The 16,923-nt window shown below is 46.4% G+C and overlaps 1 protein-coding gene across 1 annotated transcript in view; it reads right to left on the reverse strand.

Moving 5' to 3' along the window:
* Positions 1 to 2,711: 2,711 nt before the first annotated feature.
* MAP6 (microtubule associated protein 6) overlaps positions 2,712 to 16,923 on the reverse strand; it is a 67,550-nt gene continuing 53,338 nt past the window's right edge. The window contains exons 3-4 of the mRNA XM_063127269.1: positions 15,163 to 15,359; positions 2,712 to 2,846 (exon numbers count right to left, since the gene is read on the reverse strand). Coding sequence (XP_062983339.1) covers positions 2,726 to 2,846; positions 15,163 to 15,359 — 318 coding nt within the window. The 3' untranslated portion in view covers positions 2,712 to 2,725. The remainder of the gene's footprint in view (positions 2,847 to 15,162; positions 15,360 to 16,923) is intronic.

Raw genomic sequence — 16,923 nt, forward strand, 5'->3', positions numbered from 1 at the left:
TGATGTCCAGCTGGAATCTGGCTTCCTTTAACTTGAGCCCATTATTCTGTGTCCTGCACTCTGGGAGGATCGAGAAGAGATCCTGGCCCTCCTCCGTGTGACAACCTTTTAAGTATTTGAAGAGTGCTATCATGTCTCCCCTCAATCTTCTCTTCTCCAGGCTAAACAGGCCCAGTTCTTTCAGTCTTTCCTCATAGGGCTTTGTTTCCAGACCCCTGATCATCCTGGTTGCCCTCCTCTGAACATGCTCCAACTTGTCTGCTTCCTTCTTGAACTGTGGAGCCCAGAACTGGACGCAATACTCTAGATGAGGCCTAACCAGGGCCGAATAGAGAGGAACCAGTACCTCACGTGATTTGGAAGCTATACTTCTATTAATGCAGCCCAAAATAACATTTGTCTTTCTTGCAGCCGTATCGCACTGTTGGCTAGGGTGACCATATGAGAAGGAGGACAGGGCTCCTGTATCTTTAACAGTTGCATAGAAAAGGGAATTTCAGCAGGTGTCATTTGTATATATGGAGAACCTGGTGAAATTCCCTCTTTATTACAACAGTTAAAGCTGCAGGAGCTATACTAGAGTGACCAGATTTAAAAGAGGGCAGGGCACCTGCAGCTTTCACTGTGGTGATGAAGAGGAAGTTTCACCAGGTTCTCCATATATACAAATGACACCTACAGAAATTCCCTTTTCAGTACAACTGTTAAAGATACAGGAACCCTGTCCTCCTTTTCATATGGTCACCCTACTGTTGGCTCATGTTCAGCTTGCGATCTACAACAATTCCAAGGTCCTTTTCGTTTGTAGTATTGCTGAGCCAAGTATCCCCCATCTTGTAACTGTGTATTTGGTTTCTATTTCCTAAATGTTGAACTTAGCATTTATCCATATTAAATTTAAATTTCATTCTGTTGTTTTCAGCCCAGCACTCCAGCCTATCAATGATGATGATGATGATGGTTTATTTATTTATTTATTACATTTATATGCCGCCCCATAGCTGAAGTTCTCTGGGCGGTTTACAAAGATTAAAACATGGAACATTAAAAACAGATTACATACAATATCCATCTATTCTGAGTCAGTTAAAAACTCAGCATATGTTGTTAACTGCCTGGGAGAAGAGAAAAGTCTTGACCTGGCGCTGGAAAGATAACAGTGTTGGTGCCAGGCGAGCCTCATCGGGGAGATCATTCCATAATTGGGGGGCCACCACTGAAAAGGCCCTCTCCCTTGTTGCCATCCTCCGAACTTCCCTCGGAGTAGGCACCCAGAGGAGGACCTTAGATCTTGAGTGTGGTGTATGTGTAGGTTCATATCGGGAGAGACGTTCCATCAGGTATGGTGGTCCAAAGCCGTGTAAGGCTTTATAGGTTAAAACTAGTGCCTTGAATCAGGCTTGGAAATGTATAGGCAGCCAATGCAAGTGGGGCAGAGTGGGTCTTATATGTTTGAACCTTCTGGTTCCGGTTATCGATCTGGCCGCTGCATTTTGCACAAGCTGCAGCTTCTTCAAAGGCTGCCCCACGTAGAGTTCATTGCAGTAATCTAACTTGGAGGTTACCAGAGCGTAGACAACTGATGCCAGGTAATCCCTGTCCAGATAGGGGCGTAGCTGGGCCACCAACCGAAGTTGGTAGAGGGCACTCCGTGCCACCGAGGCCACCTGAGCCTCAAGTGACAGAGATGGTTCTAGGAGAACCCCCAAGCTACGAACCTGCTCCTTCAGAGGGAGTGCAACCCCATCCAGAACAGGTTGAACACCCTCCATCCTGTCAGCAGAACCACCCACTAACAGCATCTCAGTCTTGTCTGGATTGAGTTTCAGTTTATTGTAAACTTTTGTAAACTGCCCAGAGAGCTTCGGCTATGGGGCAGTATATAAATGAAATTTATATTGCGGGTCAGCTCCAGATTATCTAGTGCTGACCCGCAACCACCCGTTCAAGGACCTTGCCTAGGAAGGGAACATTTGCCACTGGCCTGTAGTTACTCAGATTTACCAGGTCCAGGGAAGATTTCTCCAGGAAAGAACTGGGCATGTTTAGCCTGGAGAAGAGAAGATTGAGGGGAGACATGATAGCATTCTTCAAATACTTAAAAGGTTGTCACACAGAGGAGGGCCAGGATCTCTTCTCGATCCTCCCAGAGTGCAGGACACGGAATAACAGGCTCAAGATAAAGGAAGCCAGAGTCCAGTTGGACATCAGGAAAAACTTCCTGACTGTTAGAGCAGTACGACAATGGAATCAGTTACCTAGGGAGGTTGTGGGCTCTCCCACACTAGAGGCCTTCAAGAGGCAGCTGGGCCACCATCTGTCAGGGATGCTTTAGGGTGGATTCCTGCATTGAGCAGGGGGTTGGACTCGATGGCCTTGTAGGCCCCTTCCAACTCTGCTATTCTATGATTCTATGATTCTTCAGGAGTGGTCTCACTACCGCCTCTTTCAGACAACCCAGGACCACTCCCTCTCGCAGAGAGGCATTAATCACTTCGATGATGATGATGATGATGATGATGATGATAATAATAATAATAATATAGAAGACAGCATAACTTGGCAAAGCCCATCATGTTCGTCTAGAAAAACTGCCAGGAGTGAGAAAAGCGAGGTGATGATAATAAACCATTTCAGAGACCACAGAGTTTCCAGCACCAGTTTATTGATTGATTGATTTTTTAATATATCTCAGTCGAATAAGTCTTTACAAGTTTCATGCAGGCTACATGCTTGTCCCAGCTGCTTCCTCAGGAATGGAGGGCAGAGGCTTCACTTCTGTCGGTTGGTCACGTTCTAAGGAACTTGGTTCCTTGGCTGTAGCACCGGGGGTTTTATCAGGGGCCCTGCAAGTACAGAAGAAGCTGTCATTCTACAAGACTGATTAAAAACAACAGCCCCAAACCCTTTGCACCTAACAGCAGTGAGATATGTGTTTAGCATGGAATTACATCATGCAACCTGTTGTTTTCATGAAGCCGAAGTTGATCGTGTTCTCAAAGGCTGTTTTAAATGAATGATACCAGTTGGAGCCTTTTAAAATAAACCCGGTTTCGCTAAATCTTGATCCCTCTTGTCCCAGAATTCGCGAAAGCAAGTTTAAGATCTCTGGAGGCCATCCAAGCTATTCAATGCACTTACCAATTGATTATCACCTTGCATAGAAAATTAACAAAAACGAATCTCAACTAAACAACAACAAAAATAAGATTAGAGTCCTCCCCGAGTCGTGCGTGCTCGGGGTCATGTTGAAATCGGTGAGAGTAGGTAGAATTGTTTCGCTGTAACGTGATGCACGAAATCACCCTTCCCCAACCTTGCGCCCTCCAGATATGTCGAGACTACAACTCCCATCATTCCCAGCCAGCATGGCTAAGGCTGCACTGAAGTTTCATTGAATTGAGATGCGGAAGAAGAAAAATGATCACTCAGATAATGGAACTTCAGAACTGCTGGTGCAGATATACATTTGGAACTCAGGAAGGAGTTGTTTAAAGGATATATCTGGTGATGGGGTTGGATTTTAGCTTTCGGCTCACGTCTATGCGTGTCTCGGTGCTCAAACAGTCGATGATAATTTCACAGCCAAAAAAGCAGGGTTCTTGTTTTTCTCGGTTTCTCGAAAGTCGGATAACATTGCAACTATTCCTGTGACGTTGAAGTATATTATATTTTGGGGACTTTTCCCTTTTCAGTGACCATGGTTCCTGTCCTGATTTTCCACATGCCAGTGCTAAAGTGAACTGAATGGTTTCTAGCAGGCGGGCAAAATTCCTCATCTCTGTTCTGAAATGGCAACATCCGCATTTTGGAACTCCACCCAATTTTGAATGTATGCAAAATGACGTCCTGGCAGGCGTCTTCCCTTAAAGCAGGCAATGGATGTTGGCAAATGCCGTCTCATGGCGAGAGCTGTGAAATCCTGCTACATTGTCCAGAAAATTCGGATGCCCTGCAATGAAGACAGACGTCGGGATTTAAGAAACAGAGATGGCAGGATGAGTTGATTCCGCCTTATTTGCAAAGGTTTCCCCAAAAGGATTCTTTTAGTTTTCATCAAGTGTGTCACAGATAATCAAGTTTTGGGGTATGTTTGTAGCCATTTCCATTCTTTCACATATCTTTAAGTCTTGCTTCAGCTCCTAGAGTTTGTTTTGTGATGCCTAAGAGAGTTATAAGCACAAAGCTAAGTTGATCTATCAATTTCTCCAGAACCAAGGTGGCAAGGTGTCCTACTTCACAGAGGACAGGTCTCTAGTAATTTACTATTTATTGTTAACATTCATCTACCGCCTTAAATGCTAAAAAGCCATCAAGGACAGCTTTCTGATGGGCCGCCAGGTTCAAATCTGGCGTAAAACCAAAGAATCAAGAGTTAGCACCTGGATGGACAATGGAGCAGGTACCCAGCTCACCTGATCAACCTTCCTCACTATGGTGAGAGGTTTTGCATTTCTATTTGCATTATCGTGATGATTTTAAAAATGTGCATTGTACATATCAATCAGCATATGCAAATGTTATGCAAATGGTTGTCCTCTTTTTTGGGTGATGTGTTTCCTCTCGGTGGGTTAGGCGGAAGTGTCTGGCCTTTGTGGCGACGGGTATTGCATATTTTCCTAATTTAAACTTGCCTGCAAAAATTCAGATTTAGAGCCAGACTACGCATCTACCTAAAATGATTTCTAAGTCGCCTTTAAGGGTGGAACCATCAAAGATCGGCGGCTGCATCTCCAGCTAAATTTTTGTTCTAGAGGCAACCATGTATGTATGGGGTGGGAAGCAATTTGGATTAAGGTTGTAATGTGGAGGAGCCATGTTTAACTCCAACACCACCCCATGCTGGTTTCTCAATGCATAAACCTCAACCCCACCCAAAGCTGTTATTAGCTGCTGAGGGTAGGGTGACCCTATGTAAAGGAGGACAGGGCTCCTGTATCTTTAACAGTTGCATAGAAAAGGGAATTTCAGCAGGTGTCATTTACATGCATGCAGCACCTGGTGAAATGCTCTCTTTTGGCACAGGCGGCATTTGAGTCAACGGTACCAAAACTAAGAAAGAGCCCTCCAGCCCTCGAAAGCAGATGCATCTCTTATGGCATGAACGGTTGAACGCACGGCGCGTGAAATGGACAGCCAGATGTGTTGGTATGGGTATTTATTTCTAAAATATAGAGTGTGTGGCTTACTATGAACTATTGAAAGGCAAATGGTCCACTATTTTTTCTATCAATCATGACAGCTGAACAGAACTGTCACATTCAGCAGGATTCTGGAGTACCAGCATGAGGCACCAAATGAGAAGCGGGGGCATTTTCCGTGTCGTGTTTCTGGGCTTCCTGTGGAAATGTCAAAGGATTTGACTCCTTTTGCGGATGTTCAAATTCAACGGGTTTGCAAGCGGAAATTTCATCCAGTTTGTACGATCCTTTTTCTTTCGCACCATGCTCGGAATCACGGTCACTCCCCTCCAGTTTTTCTCGATAAAGAAAAATGGAGAAGAAATCTTTACGATGCACAGACCTCTTCCACTGATGCGTTTGCTTGACCCTTTCCACACACTTTCATGGCATTTGCCCTGAATTGAGGTTAATCCAGAGCAATCTATTGTTCTTCGTCCCCAGGTTACATTAGGAGTTGTTATTTGAATCTCTTGCCCGCCTTCCAGGCAACACCATTAAGCCTTGGAATGTGACCACTCTTTGAGGTAACTTAAATCAGAAGGTACTGATCGGGTGTACACCTAGGAAAGCATGATGAGTTAGATCCAGATGTAGTAATGCTTTGAGTAGACCCATCAGTGGGGCACAGGTTAGTCATTGTTGTCCTACTGATTTCAATAGGTCTACTTGAAGAACGACTAAGTCTGGATCCAACCCAATGTGTGAACTGGCTTTCAGATGGCCCAAATCCAGGTCCCGCTCCAGGTTGGTTGTATGAATGCTCCCTGGGCAATGTTTTCCCATTCATCTGGGATGCATGCATTGATTTAGCTCTTTTGTTGTTTCACTGCATTATGTATTTTTAATTCTAACAGTGAATTTGATTGCTTTATTTCTTTGAGCACCTAAATGTTGCGCCAATTGGACGAAACCACCGACATTTTATACAGACAAATCAAATATTATTCTTTGATCTTCCTTTGACTCCCACCTGGCTGCTGGGATGTGCACCTACAGTCCCTGCTAATTCTTTCATCGAGGTGCTGTGTGTTTAAAAATGCGGCTGTCAACTGCTTAAATAATTTTTAGCTGATCGAGATTTATTTTCATTCCCCACTAGAAAAGAACACACCAGAATCAAAATAGGCTATGAAAAAGCGTGCCTTCAACTGGTAGTCCCCTCTGCTTGAAAAATGGTCCTTAGCTGATTAACGAACTCAAACCCGAGTGGATGAATCTACTGATTAAAGTGTGATCTAATTAAAAGGATCCAGTCCAAGACATTAAAAGAGTCCTAATCCAAGAAATAGAATCATAGAATAGCAGAGTTGGAAGGGGCCTCTAAGGCCATCGAGTCCAACCCCCTGCTCAATGCAGGAATCCACCCTAAAGCATCCCTGACAGATGGCGGTCCAGCTGCCTCTTGAAGGCCTCTAGTGTGGGAGAGCCCACCACCTCCCTAGGTAACTGGTTCCATTGTCATACTGCTCTAACAGTGAAGAAGTTTTTCCTAATGTCCAGCCGGAATCTGGCTTCCTTTAACTTGAGCCCGTTATTCCGTGTCCTGCACTCTGGGAGGGTCGAGAAGAGATCCTGGCCCTCCTCTGTGTGACAACCTTTCAAGGATTTGAAGAGTGCTGTCATGTCTCCCCTCCATCTTCTCTTCTCCAGGCTAAACCTGCCCAGTTCTTTCAGTTTCTCCTCATAGGGCTTTGTTGCCAGACCCCTGATCATCCTGGTTGCCCTCCTCTGAGTGACCAGGTTCATTGTTTTGCTCTCCTTTCGGGTTTGCAAATCCTTTACAATCTCATTCCATCTACCGAGCAGCAAACTTCATAGTTTTAGCCTATTGTGCGTCTGGTGTGTTGTTTCCTAGCAGGGTATGAAAAATAAATGTGAGAAGGTGGCCTTGGATTTATCAAATTATACTGTTCCCTCATTATTTCTGCCGTACGAATCTAAAGCCTCTCACCCAACTTACCAATCGAAGTAACACTTGTTTGCCTTATTGAATTGGGGAAAAAATTAAGATCCAGGACGTGTGTGTTTGTCTTCAGCATTTATTTATCATTGTCCAGGACAAAAAAAATTTAAAAAATAAAAAGTGACCCCCTATTCGAGCAAGCAAAATCCACAAGCACAGCACAATCAATTGGCTATACATCAATAACGGTCTGATCAGGATTATACGAATAGCAAAACTGAGTTTAGTGTCTGGACATATGGTGAACCTTAACATGGTTTAGGGAGACTTTTTTTTAAAAAAAAAAATTGGTGGTCATATCCATTTGAACCCAGGCCACAAATTACCTTGACTCCCAGAATCAACAGCATCCATGTCTTGATGGAGGACACTTTCCCCCCATATAATTTCCCAACAGAAACACTGCAGATGTGAGCAAAGCAGGTGATTGTGGTGTTTATTTTTTCATTCTTTTTGCAAAGCGAAGTGGGGTGGGGTGGAAGGGAGTGGCATTATAAACAAACCATGGAAAGGACTTTTAGCACCATCTTGCAAAAGGGGCGGAGGGAGAGAATTACAAGAAAGAGGTACAGTGAATGTGACCAAACAAGCAGACAAAGGCGTTGGAATATTCCAAAAGGAAAGCGGGGGGGGGGGGGAGAGAAAAGAAGCCAGCCAGCAAGCAACGTTTTGTACAAGGACTGCAAAGAAATGCATTACACAAGTTTGCCATGACACAGATCCGATTTCAGAAAAACGAAACGAAACGAAACCTAAATGGCTTGAAGTCATAATCTTGGCATCCAACACAATGAGACGGTTTTCAGGTGCTTTGTGGTTGGTTTTAAAAGAGACACTTGGGTGTTAACCAGAGAGAAAAAACAGCTAGCGCTCGGCTGCGTCTTCCATAACTCAACAGAGGACGTGATGGGACACCCCCCCCCTTTGTTTCATCCATCACATGGATCAGTAGTTTAGCATCCTACAGAAGGACAGGTCAGCATCGTACCGCCCATTCATGAGACTCAGGGACACACTAGACCAACCGGTGAGAGGCATGCCTGCATTTAACGTGCCTGATTTGTGTGGTTTAAGGGTTGGGCCCATGCATTAACTCTTTGCTTCTGCATCACCATTTTGATTAAAATCTCCCTTCCTTCCAAAGTTTCTATTTGCCCTGGGAGCGAAGGCTCCACTCTCTACTAGCACCAGCCTGAATAATATCTGACTCTTGTATTAGTCATGCAAATGGCTAATACAATGGTGACCTACGGTTACTGGTTTGGTCCATCCACTGCCAGTGGTTGGAAAATCAACTGCAGCCAACTCCCCCCCCCAAAAAAAAACACAACCTCTTCTGTGCATCACAACTTTACAGATGGAACAAGAAGATTCCCCCCCACCCCCCTCTTCAGCTTGGGAAATGAATCCACGATGGTGGATCGAATCTACTCAACGGTAGCAATCGTACCAATGGTTAAGAGGCTGCATTTGAGAATCCAAGACCCACAGAAGCTTTAAGTTTGGGGCTTCCATGGGTTGACAGTGCTTATAAGTTAATGAGAGAAAAGCTCTCCAAAAATGTCAACTGTCCCCTTTGGCTGCTAGCCCAGCTCTTTCATGCATGGCTCTCCTTAAAGTTCTTAATGAGATGTTTCTGGGTGGAAGTCGCACCTTTTATGTTCAGCAATGAGATAGTTCGTCGCTGCAAATCCGCATAATAGAACACTGTCCGTGCGGCTTTTTCAAAGCATCCTGAATAGCAAATGAGCATTATGGATCAACCGATGAAGATCTCTCATGAAACATGCAGTGTGTGTGTGTGTCTTTCTTTTTTTTTTTTTTTTAAAAAAAAGATGCATCACTTTTGCAATAATTTCTACGCTTCTGCTTCCTGACGGATACTCCTGAATTCCTCCAGATCACTGGAGGTATATCTCGTTGCCCGCCCCCAACCCGCTAGATACATACACACAATCCCGGCTATACTTCATACACTACAGTTCTAATACAGCTACGCTTGGAAATACACCACAGAATTCATTACACATACTTTATAGTCGAAAGCGTTCGGGCACAAGCCATAGAGAACACATCATACACAATACACTACGATTTTTTGCATTCGGTTCAGTAGTCAAGCCAAGAACATTTGCTACCCATTTATCATACATTTTCCCCGCCCCCCTACTAGTCTTTCAGAGATGCTCTCCTACCCCCTGGCATTCCGGCAAACAAATATTTCTGCTTTTTTCTCAACTACCTTCCAAATGAGCATTTACATTCTGAAAATCTCGTACTCTAGAAATAATCCTTAAAAACCAGTGGAACAATTGGTGGGAGACTGCTGTGGGTTGTGGGACGTTTTCCTGTCTAAACACGCGTGAGATTTGGGGACTCCTTTCTCAAACATCTCCATAGCAACTGAAGCCCTGGACCGTTGGCCTTTTGATGCTCCCCTGTTGCCATTCCCTTTTGTGGGTGTTATTTAAAAAACTAATTGGCTACTTTCGTTCAAAAAGCAATTAACGTACCGGCTTCTCTTCACTCTGGCTGGCATAACCTTTTAATGTGTTTACTGCGGGTGGCACTTGCATCGTGGAGGAGCTCGGAGAAAAAAGGCGAACTAATCTCTCTCTTTGGCTTGTTCAGGAGACACCTTAAACCATGACTTTAACCCCAGTGGTTAAGCCAGAAAGCCGGGCTGTGTTCAGAAGACACCCTAAACCACAGCTTTAACTACAGTGAATAAAGCAAAAGGCCTTATTCACTGTGGTTAAAGCCATGGTTTAAGGTGTCTTCTGTCTAAACAATCATAGGGTTGTGTCCTTAGAGTGTCCCATAAACTAACCTGTCACCCTGCAGATGTGTCGGACTACATGCATAGGATTGTGCTGTTATTCCAGTTTATTTAATTTAATGCATTTCAGTCCTGCAAGTGCACTTCAGCAGTGCAATCCTATGCATGTGTACTCAGAAATAAACCCCGATAAATTCAATGCAGCTTATTCTCAGGTAAGTGAGGCTAAAGATAAATACCTGGGAGTTAATCCTATTGAACTCAACGAGGCTTAGTTCTTAGACATGCATAGGATTTTTTTTAAAAAATAATAATATTAAAATTATCCACATGTTAACAGTTTGGCTCTGAAATTCTGATCTACGCAGACCTGACAGCTGAAAAAAAAAAGTTACGATATTTTCTTGGGGAACCTAAACTGTTGTAATAAAAACCTGACATTTCAACAACCCGCAGCAAAGAGACTGCTAGTTTCCAAAGCGGGTAAGGGCCGAGCTAGATGTGAAATGGGAAATGTCTGGCTGTTGCTCAGCAGGGTAACTATGCACTTAGACCCCCCTTCTCTTCTTTTGTGCTTAGTAGAACCTACTTCTTGTAGTGATGTTCCCCATCCTGGTTCCACATCGTTGGGTGCTGTGGCATCACCCCACAGTTTGGTTCCCTTAGGTATGTCTGCCTTTGTATGTCTAGTGAGCAGGGCCGGTGCTACCATAGAGGCCACTCAGGCGGCCGCCTAGAGCGCCAAGCTAAGAGGGGCGCCGGGCGCAGTGCAGCACTCACACGCGTTGTTGGCTGTGAGCCAGCCCGTCCCGAGGATTCAGCTGGGCCTGGGTGGGTGAGATGGCGCCCCGCGCCCGCCCAGCCGAAGCGAAGCCGGGGACGCTGTGGTGGGGGTGGGGCGGCTCCACCTTCGGACTTCCGGAATGTGCCCGGGAGAGAGAGAGAGAGAGAGAATGTCTGGGTGAATGGGGTGCATGGGGTCTTTGAGTGAATGCATGTGTTCATGTGTGTGTTTGTTTGGAGTGAGTGATGCTGAGTGTGTGTGTGTACACGCGTGTGTGAGTTGGGGGGTTGATTTGGAGGTGATATTCCTATTAAATAATGCATTTTAGACCCATAGACGTCCCTTTCCAATTTGTTTGCTATAATTGGCATGACGTATTCCTTGCACTTTAAAATAAATTTAGCGGTTTCAAGTTTTGTGCTTCTTAGCTTTTTCCAGGAAACATAGGTTCTTAAAAATCAAAGTTGGCATTTTGGGGTGTGTGTGTGTGTGTGTGAAAGTAGCTCACCTTGCCTAGGGCGCAAAACAGTCTGGCACCGGCCCTGCTAGTGAGTGCAGAATGTTGGACTGAGTGGGTGTGGCCTGATGATGCTGTGGGAGGAGTATAAATGGGGGAGTCTAGAGCTTGGGGGGGGAGTTGGTTAGTGGTTGGAAGTGGGGAGTGTCAGCTAGGATGTTCGGTGGTGTGGAGAATGAAAAGGGATAAGATTTTAAGAGACTTAAGATTACTGTTTTTATTAAAACTAGTAGATCCAGCAGGTTAACTTGAATTTGAAGTAACTAAGACCTGTTAAACAAAAATTAAACATTTTATTTTGTTTTCTAACCTCAAACCACGTGTCCACTCGGCTTTATCACCTGCTCTACAGGTACGATCATGGACACCTTATATATAACTTTCTGATGCATCTTAAGACTTTCCTCTTTGCCCAGGCGTATGGCAGCACATCTTAATCGTCCACATGTTTAGTGTTTTTTTAAAAAACGGGTTTTAACGCTTTATGAGTGTATGTTCTGTGTTTTAGAATTTTAAATTTTGTATACTCGTTTTTCTCTCAATTTTAGAATTTCTGTCAACCGCCCAGAGTGCTCTGGCTATGGGGGCGGTATGTAAGTGTAATAAATAAATAAATAAATAAATAACCTTCAGCTTATTCAGATTCTAGCCTTTACCAACTCATAGGAGGGAAAGGTTGTGTTTTACCCTGCCCTCAGGTTGTTCAAGGGGTGGCGCTTGGCTTGAGGAGGTTTTTTTGTGCGACAAGGCCTGGTGTGGGAGGCCTGAGTCATGACAGATGCCAATGGCGTCTCTTTGTGAGCCGCCCAGAGAGCTTCGGCTATTGGGCGGTATAAAAATGCAATCAATCAATCAATCAATCAATGGCGTTAGATGTGGGGGTAGAGGAATGTAACCCCCCTTTTTAGCCCAAGGGCCGAACTCAATTACAGAGCAGTTCTTGAGTTCTCAGTGAGCAGGACCAAAGGCAAAAGGGTGAGATCAAAAACACCCGCGTGTTTTAGCTTAAAACTCTCATTGCCAGGAACTTTGCCTTAGCAGAAGCGTTTCACCCTCTCAGAATGTGAAAGAAACCATAAAATGATTGGTGGTTGGGAAAGAAGGGGGTGTGGCCAAGGGAAGGGGGAAGGGCCTTTTGGGGGCCGCCGGAGGGATGGATTTTTACCCCATGCCTCAGCTTTTCCAGCCATTGTTGCCCTATGCAGGTGTTTAGTGAACCCCTGCAAGGGCAAAAAAAAAAAAAAAAGTGGTGAGGGTGTGGTGTACATGCAAACCCTGCTCCTAACATCTCTGGGCATGTGGGTCACGGATTGAGCATGAAGGCCTGCAGTAAGAATGGAGAAATTCGTTTCAGTTCGCATTTTAATGCAGGAGTACCGAATTTCACATTTTTGTACCAATATGTGAACCGAAACCTAGTTACCCTTTGCAGGGCTGGTGCCAGACTATTTTGCGCCCTAGGCAGGTGAGCTGCTTTCACCCACCCACCCCCACCCCTGCGTACCTGGGCGCGGGGTGCCATCTCGCCCGCCCGGCCGAAGCGAAGCCAGGACGCTGGGGCGGGGTGGGGCTGCTTCGGAACAGTGCACCCGGCCAGAAGCCACTCTGGGAGAGCGATTTCCGGGCGTGCCATTCCAAAGCCACCCCCCCCCCCCAGTGTTGGCTTTGGCTAGGCACCCACGCAGCTGAAGCGAAGCCAGGACGCTGGGCTGGGCTGGCCTGGCGTGGCTTCACTTTGGCTGGGTGGGCACCCAGCCGAAGTGAAGCCAGGATGCTGGGGTGGGTGGGCCGGCAGGTAGGCAGCTTTGGAACGGTGCACCCAGCCGGAAGCCACTCTGGGAGAGTGACTTCCGGGCGCACCGTTCCGAAGCCGCCTGCCCACCCCAGCGTCCCGGCTTCGCTTCGGCTGGGCGCCCACCCAGCCGAAGCGAAGCCAGGTTGCTGGAGTAGGGGGGTGGGCATGGCTTCGCTTCGGCTGGGTGGGTGCCCAGCCGAAGCGAAGCCAGGACGCTGGGGCAGGCGGGTGGCTTTGGAACGGCACGCCTGGAAGCCGCCCTCTCAGAGCCGTTGTGGGAGAGCAGCTTCCGGGTGCGACATTCAGCGCCCCCCTTACCTTGGCGCTCTAGGTGACCGCCTGAGTGGCCTCTATGGTAGCACCGGCCCTGACCCTTTGGAATCTGCTGTTCTCTGAAACACTGTGATCTCGATCTCAGAGTTGTGTCCAATATTAGTCCTACTTAAAGTAGATCCATCGAAATGAATGGGAGTTAACGCAGACGAACAGTGGACACAACTCCCCCAAACGTGTACAAAAATGCATATAATAGGCAAAGGGGCGTGCGAAATGGTGATTGTGAAAAGAGTGTTAAATCATTCTATTAGGACAATTGTTTGGAAGATGTGTTTATACGCCCACTATGTCTGGGATCGCTGCCTTCCCAAGGTTCTTGATTGTGGGGAGGTTTTGGACGTGCCTTCAGCCAAAGATGCTTAGAAGCTACCTGCAGTCAATTCCTGCTTTATGCAGGAAGGTCTTTCAAGGAGCCGGACATGTGAGGCTATTGGGGACAGGGGCTTGTAGACACGCCTTTGCCCAGGGGAGGCTGCTGTCCGATGTCAGTGGAGCAGTGAATCCGTTCCGGGTTTCAGTCAGAACTCTAAAGCAGCTACCCAAAGAGCTATCCAAGTCAGACTGGTTCTAACTGAAACCCAGAGTGGGTTCACCGCCCCGCTGAGGTCAGAGTCACCAGCTTCTGTGACACTTGTCGCTCTTATGGGTGCAGGCAGAATGCCTGCCTGGAGTCTGTGACATCACAACGAGAGGTAAGATCCACTAGGCGTTACAGAAGAGGAGCGGTGGGTCTCGATCCAGGACAGCCACGCATTTACCTTCACATCTCGTTGGGCCCTCAATGCACGAGCAAGGATGCAAACTGGGGATCAATTCTCAAAACCACTTCTAACGACCACAAAGGATTGGTCCCTGCATCTTTTAAAATGGGTGATGCCCTTCTCACACAAAGTGTAAATGTGGAATTGTCCCATATTTTAGAAGCCTTCCTCAACCTGGGGCACTCCAGATGTGTTGGACTACAACTCCCAGAATGCCCCAGCTGGCTGGGGCATTCTGGGAGATGCAGTCCAACACATCTGGAGCGCCCCAGGTTGAGGAAGGCTGCTTTAGACAGATGAGACTCAAGGGCTTAAGGAGGCACGGCTGGGGTCTGCAAGGGCTTATTCCGCCAGGTATTTAATCCTAAACTTCAGTATTTAGCGGCATGAGTGTAGGTTATTTTTCATGAGAGCTCTATAGGGTACGGCAGGATTCCCCAACCTGAGGCCCTCCGGAGATGTTGGACTAAAACTCCCAGCATCCCTGGCTGAGGGATTTGGGAGTTGTCTGGAGGGAATCAGGCCGGGGAACAGTAGGCTGGAGATGTCCATTTGTTTTCATGGGAGCTGAACCGGTGGTTCGAGAGAGATTTTCCTTCCCCGCGTGTGAATACGCCTTGCTTTTGTCTCATGGTTGCCCATGGTCCAACAGCTTTCGCAGGTTTTTGAAGGGGGGAAAATCCAACTCAACCTGTTTACCCTAGGCGAACATGGGAGCGGTGAATCCTTCTCTCTCCCTAAGCGCCTGTCCCCATCCTTTTCCTAAATCCCTAACGCACATTAACTGAAAACCCCTGTAATCCGTTGCGCTTTTCCCTGCCTCACGTCCCTTTTCCTCGCCCTCCTGCCAACCCCCTGAAATGAGGCTTTCTAATCCTCCTCGGTAATCAAACATAAAGAGCTTCTAATACAATCAGAACACAAGCAGATTAGAAGCCTCTAATTAATTTTGTGGCCTTTATTTTAAAAAAGAAAAGAAAAGAGGAGAGAGAGAGAGAGAGAGAAAGAGAGAGTGAGAGAGCAAATAAATGCATTGAAATTTACTCTTTCGCCTCGGCCAACTTATTGTTCATCTCTTTACTTTTCTCCTTCTCCTCGGCGTTCGTGGCGCTGGGGGCCTCGGCGCTCTTTTTCTTAGAAGACCGGCTGGACGCCGTCTGCTTGTCTTTGGCCTTTTTCAGCGGTTTATGGCTTGTGGTCGTCTTTTTTGGTTTGGAAGGCTGAGGGCTAGGCTTCTCCACCTGGACGCAACCGACAAACCACCGACACAAAAGGGAGGTACGTGCGACACACAAGGAGAGGTGGAGGGAAAAAGGGGGGATTTAGAGAGGAATGGCCAAATGGTGGCAGGAGTTCATTTGCAGCACAGCTCCTGCGCTTCGTAACGGATCAATACGGGAAAAGCAGACAGTGAGACGACTCTTACAACTTTCCCCATAAACACACATAGGTATGTTTCTTCAAAGGGACGTTCCCTCGCGCTGTCAGGGACGACTTGCCCCGAATTACATCCCTCGGAGGCAGGGATGTGGGGCAACCTTTCTTCCCCCCCCTCCCCCCAGTGCATGGATTTCCCCCCTCATTTCATGTTCATTAGTAACAACGAATAGATGCCAATTGCAAATACGGTATTAGGCTGGTTCAGCGGTTTCAAACATTTAAGTGAGCGGTTGTCAGCATTTCATGCAAATCTTTTTTTATTACCGCATTTCTTCGATTCGAAGACGCCGTCGATTGTAAGACGCACACTCATTTCAGTACCACCAACCGAAAAAAAAGCTTTGATTCTAAGAAATAATAAACACGCCTGCGATTCTAAGACGCACCCTGGTTTTAGAGATGTTTATTATGGGGGGGGGGGGGCAAGTGCGTCTTAGAATAGAAGAAATATGGTATTATCATTTATCGTTTTAACATTTAGCGGTGTTTCGACTGCTTTCTGTCCCTTTGGATTTTTCCTTAAATTTAAACAAGCTAAGCGAAGTACAGGCGATTTAAGTACTTGTATTTCACACTTGCATTTTATACCTTTATAAGTATTTCAATTTAAAAAAAACTACCTTATATAACATTGAAATCACATTAAGTAAGAACATTAGAAGAGCCCTGATGCTGGATCAGACCCAGGGTCCATCTAGTCCAGCACTCTGTTCACACAGCGGCCAACCAGCCATCGGCCAGGGACCAACACAGCAGGACATGGTGCAACAGCACCCTCCCGCCCATGTTCCCCAGCAACCGGTGCACACAGGCTCACTGCCTCAAATACTGGAGATAGCACACAACCATCAGGGCTAGTAGCCATTGATAGCCTTTGCCATATCACAGGTCAAATACTCGAGGGTACTTTTTGAAGCGTCGCTGCTTACTAAATGCACGTAAAGTAAACACACTATGTTAGATCATTCTCTGTAGCGTCAGAAATCTTCCCAGTGCAAACCGAACATTTCCTGATGCAAATAACTCCAATTTGCACAGGAAAATGTTCCAATTCAAAACCCACATCATTACTCAAGAGGTTGCGGGAGGCTGTGATGCCTAGTAGAAGGTGACAGCGGGGAAGCCCAAATTGGAGGGAAGAAAACGCTCTCTGAACCGTGCTGCTCTCCTGTGGACATGAGCTCATTTCTGTGCCTGATCCCAGTGGAAGCTGGTGGCTCCAAGGCCAGTGGGGCGGAGAATCTGCTCTGGGTTTCAGTCGGAACGCCAAGGGAGCTATCCAAAGCACGAAGCATCTTGGAGAGCTCCATTAGAGTTCTGACTGAAACCTGGAGCGGATTCTCCAGCCCACCGACATCAGCCCGT

This window comes from Elgaria multicarinata, chromosome 5, assembly GCF_023053635.1.
Source record: "Elgaria multicarinata webbii isolate HBS135686 ecotype San Diego chromosome 5, rElgMul1.1.pri, whole genome shotgun sequence".
NCBI classification, from domain to species: Eukaryota; Metazoa; Chordata; class Lepidosauria; order Squamata; family Anguidae; genus Elgaria; species Elgaria multicarinata.